Consider the following 14,748-nt stretch of genomic DNA (forward strand, 5'->3'; position numbering starts at 1 on the left):
AATCGTATCGGCTCGCCTCGCCCGTGAATTACATTCGAAATCGACGCGCGGACGCGTTCTAGACTCGGTTCAGCGCCATTTTTCACCGCCAATTTTGGAATAAAGTCTGTAACTTTATATTTCGTTCCCTATTTCTTTTTTTGTACTGGTTTAACCGCTTCTTTTTTTCTTTCTTTTTCGAGAAGCAAAACGAATTCAAGTCGTTATTCTCGTAAACGAATCTCGTAGTTTTCGAACGTTTTGATAAAAAAGAGACACAGTTTTTCAAAAAATATTCGGCGCTCGAGAAACTGTATTCGAGATAATTTCTAAAACTATTAGGTGTGCAAATTATTTCTATCATCGTCTAACTTCTCAATTCGAATTACTTTAACGTGGCGCCATCTGAAAACACCATTCTTTTTAAGAAGTGGGGAGCGCTCTAGAAGCTTGCTTACTTCTTGCTTACTCTTAGCTTGGGAAACCTCGCGCAGCGTGTGAAAATAACAAACATTTCAATTTGAAAATTTTTCTTGAATTTGGAATTTATTATTTTAATGATACAAATTCAAATTAATTTTATTAATATTATATACCGAAAACGAAGGTGATAATAAAAGATAAGAAACATATACAAATATATATATATATATATATATATATATACAGTCATTCACGCTTTTCTCTCAACGAGCAAAATAAGCAACTTAAAGAAATCGAGAAGCGAATCTTTTCCCTATTTCAATAAAACGAACGAATTGGCAGAGATCTAATCACGAAAAAATACCGATTCCAAAATTCTTCTTAACGAGACGACACAGAGAACTTTCTATAATATATATACACACACACACACAATATCTTATACGGCGCACGTGCGAGCCACGTTTCCGTGAATACCGTATCGCGTGACGTAATAAATTGTACGCGGTTTCAATTTAATTAATTAGCGGGCATAGGTGGTGGGGCTTTTAAAGCGATTAAAATGAAAAATGAACGTTCGTCCCCCGCGATAACGAGGATTCGAGCGGGGTAATAATTTTGAATTTCGTTCTCTCCTTCACCATCCAGGAGGAGACGGACGCACACACGAACGGACGACAAATTTTTGCCCGTTGGAAAGATCAAATTCGCTGTTGCCCACTTACGTGGCAGCTCGGTGTGTGGCACGGAAAGGAAAGTGGAGGGGATGAGCGTCGTATCGAGCGCCGCCTGGCCTCGTCCGATTTAATTAATCGTGGAAACGACGCGGAACGCGATGTCCACTTTGTGCTTTAATCGTTCGTCGATTTCATCGTTTAATGAACATAATAGTATTAGCGACCCGTTCGGGGGGGAGGGAAAAATCGAGGAGGGCTTAATACCGGCTTATTTTTTCGAAAGGAGTGTACACGTTTGTACGTATATATACATATATATATGTGTGTGTATATTTATATTGATTCTGGAGATGGAAACGATGAGAAAAATTCATGCGCACGTGTTCGTGTTGCCAGATAAGGGTTGATTAACGAGTCGTAAGCATTTCAAGTTTACGTTAGGGAGTTTTTATCGCCTCTAGAATCCATCCAAAGGTGTTACATATTTTTATAAACACACAACGCAAACACGATAAGATGAAGATATTTGTTGAACAGATTCCATGCAATTGTACATTTGTCGCGCGACCCCTTTTTTGAAGAGAAGAGGAGAAGAATAAGTTGAAAGCACGAATTGTTGGAAAGTGGAGAAATAAAATGTTGAGGAATGAACTAATGATGAAATCGAGTTGAAAAAGGAATTTGAGCTCTCTTAGTGAAAGCTATGAATGATAAAAAATTATTATAAATTCGTTTATTCTATAAAAATTTCATCTTCCATAATATGTTTATTAAACGTATAATAAACCAATATCATTTAATTGATTTAAAATAATAGTTGCTATACCTGAAGTAAATAATTTTATTTTTGTATAATAAATTGTACAAGACAATAAGAAATTAAACTCATCTCTAAAATAATTGATAATATATTTGGTCTTAAAATTAATATATATATACATTGAAATTAAAAATAAAATTATTTATTTAATTATAAATCCGTTTAAAGTATATGGAAGGAAAGTAAATAGGTATCAGTCAGAAAATAGTGGTGTTGCTGGCAAAGTTGGATGATAAAAGTACAAGTGAAATTTCAAAGAACTTGGAATTCTATAATGCTTGGAATTGGAATGATATTCGTCGTCTGATCTAAAAACTATTATTTTCTACTTGAGAAAATTTTCAAAAGATTGAATAATTTGTGAAGAAAATAATTGCTCCACTGTCTCCAATTTAATAAAAATTCCAAGGAGAAATTTCAAAAGATTTAATAACAAAATCTACAATATGCTCCACTTTGAGAGAAAAGCTGTAGGTTTATCATCATCACAATTAATGGTTGTTAGAATTAAAAAATATTCAGGATTCAAAATTATTTTCATGAATAAATATTGTTATGTAAAAACTATCTTCAAATTGAGGAAAATTCCAAGAAAAAATTTCAAAAAAATTTAATTACAAAATCTATAATATACTCTACTTTGAAAAAATTCAATTAATGGCTGCTAGTTTTTGGATCCAGATGAATATTAATTCTATTTCCATCTTGAGAAAAATTCCTCGAGGAGAAATTTCAAAAGATTGAATAATTTGTGAAGAAAACAATTGATCCACTTTGAGAGAAACTATTACTCTAATTTAATAAAAATTCCAAGGAGAAATTTCAAAAGATTTAATAACAAAATCTACAAGTACGTTTATCATTATCTCAGTTAATAGCTGTTAGAATTAAAAAATATTCGTCAGCATCCAAAACTATTTCCATGAATAGATATTGTTATCTAAAAACTAGTACTCTAATTTAATAAAAATTTCAAGGAGAAATTTCAAAAGATTTAACAACCATCTACGATTTGCTCTGCTTTGAAAAGAATTTGAAAAGAGATGTATATTTATCACAATTAATGGAATTAATATTCATTCAAAACTATATCTTGAGAAAAATTTCATGAAGAGAAATTTCAAGAGATTGAATCTGTGAAAAAATTGAAACTATAAGAGTTTTAAGAGTAAATAAATAAATAAATAAATAAAGAAATATTGATGAATAGATATTGTTATTTAAAAACTATTATATCCAATTTAATAAAAATTTCAAGGAGAAATTTCAAAAGATTCAACAACAAAATCTACAATATACTCTAATTTGAAAAAAATTCTAGCTGCATAATTTATCATTATCTCAATTAATGGCTGTTAGTTTTAGATCCAGATGAATATTAATTCTATTTCTATCTTGAGAAATTTCAAGAGATTGAATAATCTGTGAAGAATATTTTAAGAATAAATAAATAAATAAATAAGTAAAGAAATATCGATGAATAGATCTAAAAATTATTACTCTAATTTAATAAAAATTCCAAGGAAAAATTTCAAAAGATTTATCATTATCATTATCACAGTTAATAACTGTTGGAATTAATATTCATCCAAAACTATTTCCATCTCGAGAAAAATTTCTCCATAAGAAATTTAACCAAAAGATTAAATTTAACAACAAAATCTACAATATACTCCATTTTGAGAAAAATTCAAACTATACATTTTAAATCCAACAAAATTATCACCTTATAATTCCTAATATTAACCAACTAATGGAAACAAAATTAACAAAATCAATTTAACCAAATTGAATATATTATACAATTTATCTAATTATATTAACTACATTTAATCAAACGAAATGTGCCTATCAAGAAAAACAATCAACCAACTATGAAATAACAATATTCCTGACAACAGAAGATTCGCCAACAGAAGAGCACGAAGAAAAATATTCACCGAACTTAAAATTCCGCAACACATAAAATAATACAAATAATTTCTGCCCCATTGCGCGGTAAGAATAGAAGAATATTATCCACGCATCGAATCGTGAATGAAGAGGCTGCTATAAGACAAGTATCGCGCTCCCTCCTCGAAACGGCGCAATATCCTTTTTTTCGGCGGAAAGTAGCACGCCCCATCGAGCCCCCATCGAGCCGCCCTCGAGACGGTATTACAAGTAATTGTCGCCCTGGGCTGGCCTCTCCCCCCTCTTCGAACGAACGAAGACGGAAAAACTCGGATTCGACCGATAAGATGAATTTCTGACTGAATCGAAACCTCCCCTTTCGCCTCCGGCGAAAATTTCAAATCGCGTCCTGTGACAAAGGGTGTCCCGAAATTAACGCAAGATTTGAATTGAATATTGTAATATTAATATGAAAATAAAAAATGTATTAATTTAATTTTTATAACCTAACTTTATATTTAAAATATATACTTATTTTATATACTTTATATATTTTATTATTTAAAAGAGAGTTATATAACAAAAAATGTATTGTTTAATTTTTATAACCTAACTTTTTACTATTTAAAAAAGAGTTGTATATAATAAAGAATGTATTGTTTAATTTTTATAACCTAACTTTATTATTTATATAATAAAAAATGTATATATTGTTTAATTTTTACAACCTAACTTTTTATTATTTAAAAAAGAGTTGTATATAATAAAGAATGTATTGTTTAATTTTTATAACCTAACTTTATATTTAACCTAACTTTATTATTTAAAAGAGAATTATATAACAAAAAATATATTGTTTAATTTTTATAATCTAACTTTATAATTTAAAAGAGAGTTATATATAAGAAAAAATGTATTGTTTAATTTTTATAACCTAAATTTATTATTTAAAAGAGAATTATATAACAAAAAATATATTGTTTAATTTTTATAACTTAACTTTATAATTTAAAAGAGAGTTATATAAAAATGTATTGTTTAATTTTTATAACCGAACTTTATATTTATTTATAAGTATTATAATAAAAGTATTATATATATCATTATAAGTATATATTTACATTTAAAATATATACTTATTTTATATACTTTATATACTTTATTATTTAAAAGAGAGTTATATAACAAAAAATGTATTGTTTAATTTTTATAACCTAACTTTATTATTTATATAATAAAAAATGTATTGTTTAATTTTTATAACCTAACTTTATATTTAACCTAACTTTATTATTTAAAAGAGAATTATATAACAAAAAATATATTGTTTAATTTTTATAATCTAACTTTATAATTTAAAAGAGAGTTATATATAAGAAAAAATGTATTGTTTAATTTTTATAACCTAAATTTATTATTTAAAAGAGAATTATATAACAAAAAATATATTGTTTAATTTTTATAACTTAACTTTATAATTTAAAAGAGAGTTATATAAAATGTATTGTTTAATTTTTATAACCGAACTTTATATTTATTTATAAGTATTATAATAAAAGTATTATATATATCATTATAAGTATATATTTACATTTAAAATATATACTTATTTTATATACTTTATATACTTTATTATTTAAAAGAGAGTTATATAACAAAAAATGTATTGTTTAATTTTTATAACCTAACTTTATTATTTATATAATAAAAAATGTATTGTTTAATTTTTATAACCTAATTTTTTATTATTTAAAAGAGAGTTATATATAACAAAGAATATATTATTCAATTTTTATAACCTAACTTTATATTTATTTATAAGTATTATAATAAAAGTATTATATATATTATTATAAATATAAAATTATATTTAAAGCCTATATTTATATATACTTATTTTATATACTTTATATGCTTTATTACTTAAAAAAGAGTTATATATAACAAAAAATATATTGTTTAATTTTTATAGAGTTATATAACCTAACTTTATTATTTATATAACAAAAAATGTATTATTTAATTTTTATAATCTAACTTTATTATTTAAAAGAGAATTATATAAGAAAAAATGTATTGTTTAATTTTTATAACCTAACTTTATTATTTAAAAGAGAATTATATAAGAAAAAATGTATTGTTTAATTTTTATAACCTAACTTTATATTTAAAATATATACTTATTTTATATACTTTATATACTTTATTATTTAAAAGAGAGTTATATATAACAAAAAATGTTCAATAAGAAGACATATTGTTGTATCGTATAACGTTTTTATTAACGTTTTTACCAACCCTAAAAACTCTCATCGAACTGTTCTTCTTTCAGTTCTTCTTTGCCAACAAACTTGACGCAAAAATGGCGGCAAATTCAAACCTTGCGTTAATTTTGGAACACCCTTTATTTATAGAACGTAGTATTATAGATTATTATATATTAGAATATTTATTATAGAGAGAGAAAATTTTTCTATCTACGAGAAATATATAGATCTATATATATATATATATATATATATATAAAAATAGAAAAGGTAAAAAAAGGAGGAAAGGAAGGAGTTGCAACCCTCCTCGATAATTCTCAACGACCCCATTCGTGGCCTTCGGGGGAGAAAGTAGCGACCAAGTTTCGCCTAACAAGTGGATGATTCACAAATCATCCCCAATTCTGCCCGCCCCATAACTTGCACCAACTCGCAGAAACTTTGTTCCACTCTCTGTGGAGGCTTCGATAATCTTTCTTTCCTTTTTTCTTTTTCGAGAAGAAAGAGTAGAGTCGATTCGAAATTTGTCGTTGCAATAATATTCGGGGGAATTTTTCTTTCTTTCTTTCTTTTCCAGAGACTTCATTTCCAGGGAAAATTGAGTTTGGGATAGGTGGAGGGGGGTGCTAGCTAAACGGGGCTCGATTTAGAATTACACAGCTAAATGCGCGTGCGCCCCATGAATTTTCAAACTCGATTCCGTTTAATGGAAACGAGATTCTCGAACGAGAAATTTCTCTTCCCTTTTTTTCCTGTTATTTCTATTATCCTTTGGTGTGGTAAAAATTACACCTCTGTTGACACAACAAGTGTATAAAGTTTTTTTCAAAAATTTTTTTCAATGAATGTTTCTTAATGTTCATCAGATTTCTTGTTCGAATTCGAGACGATTCGGTGGAATTTCTTAGAGTTTATTTATGATTTCGAGCAATCAAATTGACGGATAAAATTTTTATATTTTAATATTTGATGAGGTTTTACTTTTTTTTTCTAATTTTTTTATATATAATTATTCGTTTCGTGCACTATTTTATTAAGAAGTTCGTTTAAAATAGTTGAAAAAAAATCTAATGATTCACGATATAAATTGCTCTCACATTCGTTATGTATTTTTATTTTCGCCTTCTCTTATCTTATCTCTCTTTATTTACAAACAAAAATAATTTCGTTGAAATTTGATAAAGAAAGACTCATTCTCGCTTGAATTAATCTCATCGTCGTATTCCGTGTTTACGAAACTCAAAAACTTTGAAAATAATTAACATCAGAGATAATTTTTAATTTTTAATTAAAAAGAAATCTAGCCATTTAACGATATATTGTTCTACACTCGTATAATTAAAGAGGTTAGGAACATATTTACGAATATTCTAAAAAGATGAAACGTAAATGAATATTGTTCAAGTTGCCGCATCAATTCAAGTGGAAATTCGAAATATTTACATCTTTTTGAAATATCGTTTCACTGTTTACGTATAATCTTGCAAAGCGTTGGATATAATACCCTACCGAATGGTCAAATTTTCTATTATCTTTGTGGATCGAACTATGTTTACTTCGAGTTCCATGGAAATATTATTTTCGAAGTTTTTGTACGTGCGAGTTTCGTAAGCAATGGAATTAGTTCGAACGAGGATATTATATATATAAAAACTTATCTCTACTCGTCGAAAGAAATTGACGAGAGAGAGAGAAGGAAAATTGCGATGAAAATAGAGATGTGTAAAGAGAAGGAGAAAGATAAGAATAATAGGCGGCGAATGTGAGCTGTTGGGATTGTAAGGTTTCGCTTTCGATGAAAGAAGAGAGGTGAAAAACATTTCATCGCACTTGCACTTCTCGAGGATGCGAGACAACGACACGGACTTTAACATTCCACAAATTTCTTTCTTTGTATATAAGTAAAGAACATACGTAATAAGATATTACGTGAAATCGTTTTAGCTAAGAAACTCGCCGCGCGCGAAATTGTAATCGAAATATATCAGGCATACTTTTTCTCTCTTTCCAAATTCAAGACTTTATTATTACATGAACCGGATACAAAATTACCTAATACGAGATTGGTTAATAAATGGATTGAAAGAAGTTGAACGTTTCCTCTCCTCGAAAGGGAGGGAAAATAAATATCGATCCCAATCTAGTTTAGTTAGCGCGGGGGGATTGATCGTCGATAAGGGAGACAAAGTGCGGTGACTCAGGGGCCCAGAACTTTTCGGTCCGGATTAGAGATCCCGCAATCCCAAAGATTTCTTTCTTGGATAACAATGGAACATCAAGTAACACGATCGAGTCGCGCGGTCGAGAAAGAAAGAGAGAGCGAACGAGCCGTGCGAACGAGAGAGAAAGAAAAAGCGAGCGAGCGAGGGAACGAGAGAAAGAAAGACAGAGCGAACGAGAAAAAGAGAGAGCAAGCGAGTCGTGCGAAATGAAAGAGAGAGAGCAAGCGAGCAAGCAAATTGTGCGGGACAGAGAAAGAGCAAGCGAGCGAGCGAATTGTGCGGGACAGAGAAAGAAGAAGCGAGCGAGCAAATGAGAAACAAAGAGAGCGAATGAGTCATGCGAACAAGAGAAAGAAAGAGCGAGCGAGCGAACGAGAGAAAGAGACAGAGCAAGCGAGCGAACGAACGAGAGAAAGAGAAAGAGAAAGAGCAAGCGAGCGAACGAACAAGAAAGAGAGAGCGAACGAGTCGTGCGAACGAGAGAGAGAGAGAGAGGAGAAAGAAAGTAATCGGTCGATTCCTCCCTTCCCAAATCAACGAGGAAATCTAGAAATCTGACGATGGGAAAAAATCTCGACCCCCTTCATCCATCCGGCCAATTTTTCCGCGATAACGTCGGATTTCGTCCTCCTCCTCCAATTCGGATGCAAATTATCGCTCTCCCTTTATACTCTTCCATCTCGCTCCTTCTTAGGGAGGATGGCGTCTTCCTCTTATCGATTCAACAGATCTAACTCGACTCGAATGATATATCCATTTGGATTCGATTCTCTCTGTTATTTGCACTCGTGAAAATTAGGAGACAAGATGTTTGTCTTGAAATTTTGTAATTCAAAATTCCACCGACTTTTTGAACACATTGACTGTCCATATTCGCTTATTTCACTACTTATGAAGAATCTTTATAGGTATTTGGAAAGATATTCCAAACAGAACAATATATTAAATTATTTATTATAAGAATAATAAAAAAATAGTTTATCAAAAAAATTATTTCGAATGTAAAAAAGTTGTTGTCTTTTTCAAATTCCTTCGTCAGTTTGATCCTCTCTAGAATTATTCTCCCGAATATTACGTTTTGACAAGTTTCAGATAATTCCAATAATTTTGCAGCTAATAATTCTCTAAATTCTTAAAAATCTTCCAATTTTTATATTTTTTTTTTATTGCAATTTCGCAAACTATCAAACATTTACAACTGAAATTCTTAGAATAAGTCAAATATCAATACTCTTTTCCATATCGTTTTCTAATTGTCTCCAACACATATTTATACAATTATTATTATCGATATTGCAAATAGCAACTGATGGAAACAAACGATGACTGAACGAAATTTCGACAAATTTGTTAAAATTACAAATTTTATTGAAAATAAATTATATTGTGGTTTTTAAATTAATTGTATTAATTGATTATATATAAAATATAAAAATTTATTAAAAAAGTAAAATTATAATTAATAGATTCTAAAACGATAAATGAAAGTTTTATTCGAAAATTAATTTATCCTAATATAAATTCAAATTGTTTTATTATAATTAAATTTATCAATTTAGAAGAAATTTAGAATCGATAATAATTATTAATAAATTTTTTTGTCATTGAAAAAAATTTAGTAAAAAACTTAGATACCCTGTTATAAAAAAATAAATAAATATATTAACCGATTAAATGTCGAATCAAATAATATATTAAAATCAAATAATATTTTTATATCTAATTAAAGATGCTTGTCGATTAACTTTTGATTTAAATTTTTAATTAAAATCGTTGTCGAGGAAATTCATCGCGAGTTAGAGATCCGTTCCTCCTCCGTATGGCTAATTTTTCTTTATCCGGATAATTGGAAGGGCGAAAGAAATCTTGGGGGGGCGAAGGAGATAAGGGCGGAAACGGGGCTTTCGTGACCGTGAGAACGGGGAGATTTCGCGGTTAACGAACTTGTACGCGGCAGAAATCCGGGAGATAAGCGGGGAGGAGGGGGGGGGGGAGTGGAAAATGGTCCCGCAACGACAATAAAGCGTCGTCGAAACGGTGTGGATTCGCTTACGCATCGACGATAATTAGCCGCCTATCTCGGGAATTTGGGAGGGGAATTGGATGAATTCGCAATTGTTGTCAACATTCGTCAGATTCGTCTTGTTCGTAATGGAAATCCATTTTTTCCTTTTTTTTTTTCACGTTGTTTCGTAGGCTTTAATACGTTTGCATCGTGTACACGCTATTCTCTCTCTCTCTCTCTCTCGATGTTATCATGCAAATTGCGAAAAAGGAAAAATCGCTCGAAATTACTTCGGTAATCTCCAATGTTCTCCTTTCGAAAGGTCCGTGCACGCATTTGTATCGATTGTTTCAAATACGTCGTAACGATTGATAATAAAAATGGAAAGGAAAGTACGTGTCATTAGGATACATTTTATTTTTAATTAAGTAACGTTGTGGATCCGCTATTTTAAATATGTAAGTAAGGAAATTAATTTAGATCGCTATTATTATCGTCGATATATTTATAAAGAAAAATATATAGGCAACAAATTTTGTTATCAATTCTATGCTCGCCAAAAATTGAATTAGAAATTATTTCTAAGTAACGCGTTGTGCATTCGCTATTTCAATTATGTCATAACATAACGATTGATTTAGTCTATACAGAAAGAAAAATACGTAGACGAGAAAGAAATTTTGTCATATTTTATGCTTATTAAAAATTGAAGAAATTATTTCTAAGCGATACAATGCTAAATGCATTGACTATTTTAAATATGTCTTAACGAAATTAATTTAGATCGCTCTTATTACCGTCGATATATATAAAGAAAAATATATATAACAAATTTTGTCATTAGTATTTTATTGCATTCACATATTTCAAATAAGTAACGATTAATTTAGACCGTCTATATAGAAAGAAAAATACGTAGACGACAAGTATCGAAATTAGTATCAAAATATTGCTCGAAATTACTTCGATTAATTTCCAACGTTTCTATATACCTATTATAATTAATTTCATGTTGTTATTAATATATACAAACAAAAATATATAGGCAACAAATTTTGTCATTAGCACACGTTTTATATTTACCAAAAATTCCTTTCTATCATAAATAATTTTAAAAACTACGTTACGCGTCCGTTATTTCAAATATCGTCGATGCGATAAAGAAAAAATAGATAATTCCTGTATACATCGTCCCCCTCCCTCACACTCGTCAAGAATCCTTAACCGTCACATGCGCGTTAGAACGAGCGAGAAATTTAAAATGAGACGGTTCCTTCGACCCCCCCCCCTCCCTCCCCACCTCTCGTCGCGAATTAATAGGAAATTCATCGCAACCGAGGCAACGACAACGCTGTCGTTCCTCGGCCGTTGGAGGGCCGCGGTGCTGTGGAGAGAGAAGAGTAGAAAGAGAGAAGTGGAGGGGAGTGTATTTCAACCGTTTATTTCCTCGGCGATGCTCGCTTCATCAGGGGGGAGGGGGGCAGGAGCGGTTGTCCGGTCTCCTTGGTGACCGAAGGGAAACGCAAAACCGAACCGCACATACACATATACACACACATACATTCTCCGTCCGTGCTCCCTGTTTGTATTTCATATTGATAGAGTATTGATACACCCCTTTCCTCTCTATCATAACCTCCTCCTCTTCCTCCTCCTCCGTCGTGGCGAGGAGAGTTCGACATCCTCTCCTCCCCTCCCTTCCCCCTCGAGTCCCGTAGCAGCGTAAACGTAAACGAGGATGCCGTTTTAGTTAACGTTTCGAGGCAGGGTCACGTGTTTACTTTGTTCCGCGTTGTTGCACCTCGCTAATGGCGAGCTCGTTGCGATCTCTGCGCCGAATGGGTTTCGGGAGAACGAGAAAGGATGGAGAGGAGTAAAGAGGTAACGTACGTGTATGCGTATGTATATAGATATATACATGTAAGGACAAATCTTCGTCCGTTGGTGTTTTCCTTTCTCTTTCTTTTGGACGCGAGGTTATAATAAAAAATATTCCTCCAAGGTTTGGAAGCTTGGAGGATAATTTGGTCTGGGAATAGAAACGGTGGAAAAAGCATTTCTCCTCGCGAGACGAGAGAATCCGTTATTGTTATTCCGTGTTACGTACGCACGTACGTACCGGGTGTCCGGCGAGGCTCTGCCAGGAGAACTCGAGATCGGCGATGTTGGCCGGGACAGGAACGACGAAGTTCATTGCGTACGTGTTAACCACTCCTTCCCTCACGTAGTACAACTCGGCCTTCAGTCCTGGAAAAAAAAAAGAGAAAAAGCAAAACAAATGCGAGGTCGGTTCGGTATCGATCGTAGGCCGGCCGATGATCAATTATGGAAAAAGCTGGACGAGTCGAAAGTCTTCCCTTCCGCTCGTCTTTACACGCGCGCCACGTGTAAAACGTCTCCCTTCATCGTACATGGAATGGGGGGGAAAGGGGAAGAGAGGGAGGACGTTGACCAGAATATCGTTTATCGCAAGCGCGAGCGAAAAACTAATCGTCGATTCGACGATTTATACCCCGACTTTGATAAATGTCCCTTCGTCGCATAGCTTCGATATAATGTAAAAATATCCAACCAATAGCGATCAACCTTCGTCCTCGTAAATCCGTGTCCCTCGAGTACGCGGAATCAATTTTCGTTTTATTAATCGATAAGAATTGAAAAGAAAGAAAGGAAGAAAGGAGAGAGAGAGAGGAAAAAGGAAAACAGAAATCGAATCTTTGACTCTACGAATCGCGTAATAGGAATAACGAAAAAAATATCCAAATACGATTCGCGTCGACACTCGAATAATATTAATCACGAATAATCCACGAAAGGAGCGACAAATCGCCGACAGTTTCGCCATCTGACGGAGTTAGCACCGAGTTAACACCGTGACGTGTAATTACGCGCGAGAGAGAGAGAGAGGGAGGGGAGGAGCAAATAATCCATTCAAAACTTGGCCGAGCTCAATTTTCAGTTTCCTGGGCGGTAATTATCCAGGCAAGGGATACCGAGTTACGTTTAATCTACGTCTCATTTTATCCTTAATCCTTAGTTACAACAACGTTGTTCCGCAAGGATTCCAACCCCCGAGACACCTTGACACTATCGCTTCCCTAACAATCCGCTTCTGGTTCCAAACTTATCCACCGATTACATTCGCGCGACAACATCTCGATGGTGTGTGCGCGCGCGCGGATAAGTAACTGTGACTCCACTCGAGAGACATCTCTGTTGCGTTACGCGAAGTCGATTATATATTTCGAATTATACATCGAATCGGACAACTCGAATCTATCTACGGGTCAATTTCTTCCGATCCCTCTTTATTTTAGAAAAGAAACAAAGTAATCTGCTCGATTTATTGTATAATTTTTTCTTTTTTATTACGAAAAACAATTTATATCGATTTCTCGTGGAAGGAGTCGCGAGTCACGTGGTTACGCGAGCAAGTGGATTAAGCGGTTCGAGTCAGACGCGAAGAAAGTAGCGTACGTAAGCGAAAGTCGGACATAATCCGTGGTTTTAACCGTTCTGGAAATTTAACGTTCGGCCAATTTTATGATATTCGTCTCGTTCGAGGAAAGAAATTAACGCATAATCCGCAGCCGCGTTGGTTAGATTAATACAAAGTGATAACATAGTTCGCACAATAGCGAGTCACACAACACGCGTGGTGTATCCCCGACTCGATTTGACGTCGTATCAGGCTTGCGATACAACGTCAATCTCTACACTGATTTAATTTAGCGTGCTGTGCATTTCTAGAATCAGATTTACCGCCTCCCTTGCACAATGAAATTTCAATTAAAATTTAAATGGAACGTTTCCCAATATAAACGAATATTTTACGTCAAATCCAGATATTCTTATTAAACGGAAACGGTAAAAAAAATATTTGGAACAATTTTGGACAAAAATCTCCATCTAAATCATTTTTTTTCCTTTCTCTTCAACTATGACGAAATATATCCAAATAAAAAGACACGAATATTAAGGAATGCAGGATATATTCGATCTTAAACGCAATATTAACGATTATTCCTCGACGAATAGCTCGACATAATTTTTCTATAACGAATCAAATATATCGAAACGAAATGTGTTTGATAAATTAATTATTTTTAAACAATTTTTCTTCGAGTTTGATAAAATTTTCCATCGTTTCTCGAAACAAAAATTAAACTTTAAAGCATCGAAAGGAAAGCGTATCTCCAAATATAATCCAGATTAACGTTTATTCTTTAAAAATACTTTTCTCGATTCAAAAAAAAGAAAGAAAGAAACGAAGATATATAAAATAAAGTTAAAGTTTAAAGTACGAATGAGTATGTAGTAAAGTTGGAATTCGAGCAGCAGTAGGTAAGAAGATTAAGCAAAGTGGATTACACTCCAATATAATGCAAATTATTCCTTAACGAAAACGGTGAAAGTATTTTTAACCAGTTTTCCTTCAAACTTTGATGAAACGATTCATTCA

At 32.3% G+C, this 14,748-nt stretch overlaps 1 protein-coding gene across 4 annotated transcripts in view; it reads right to left on the reverse strand.

The window, feature by feature from the left end:
- Nucleotides 1-14,748, reverse strand: part of LOC408278 (tyrosine-protein kinase Drl) — a 101,978-nt gene that overhangs the window by 57,690 nt on the left and 29,540 nt on the right. For 3 of the 4 annotated variants that reach the window (XM_006569187.3, XM_026443347.1, XM_006569191.3), the window contains one exon: nucleotides 12,406-12,533. The exons of the other annotated variant lie outside the window; for it this stretch is intronic. In XM_006569187.3, coding sequence (XP_006569250.2) covers nucleotides 12,406-12,533 — 128 coding nt within the window. The remainder of the gene's footprint in view (nucleotides 1-12,405; nucleotides 12,534-14,748) is intronic. 4 annotated transcript variants of the gene reach the window in all.

Source organism: Apis mellifera, linkage group LG10 (assembly GCF_003254395.2).
Source record: "Apis mellifera strain DH4 linkage group LG10, Amel_HAv3.1, whole genome shotgun sequence".
NCBI classification, from domain to species: Eukaryota; Metazoa; Arthropoda; class Insecta; order Hymenoptera; family Apidae; genus Apis; species Apis mellifera.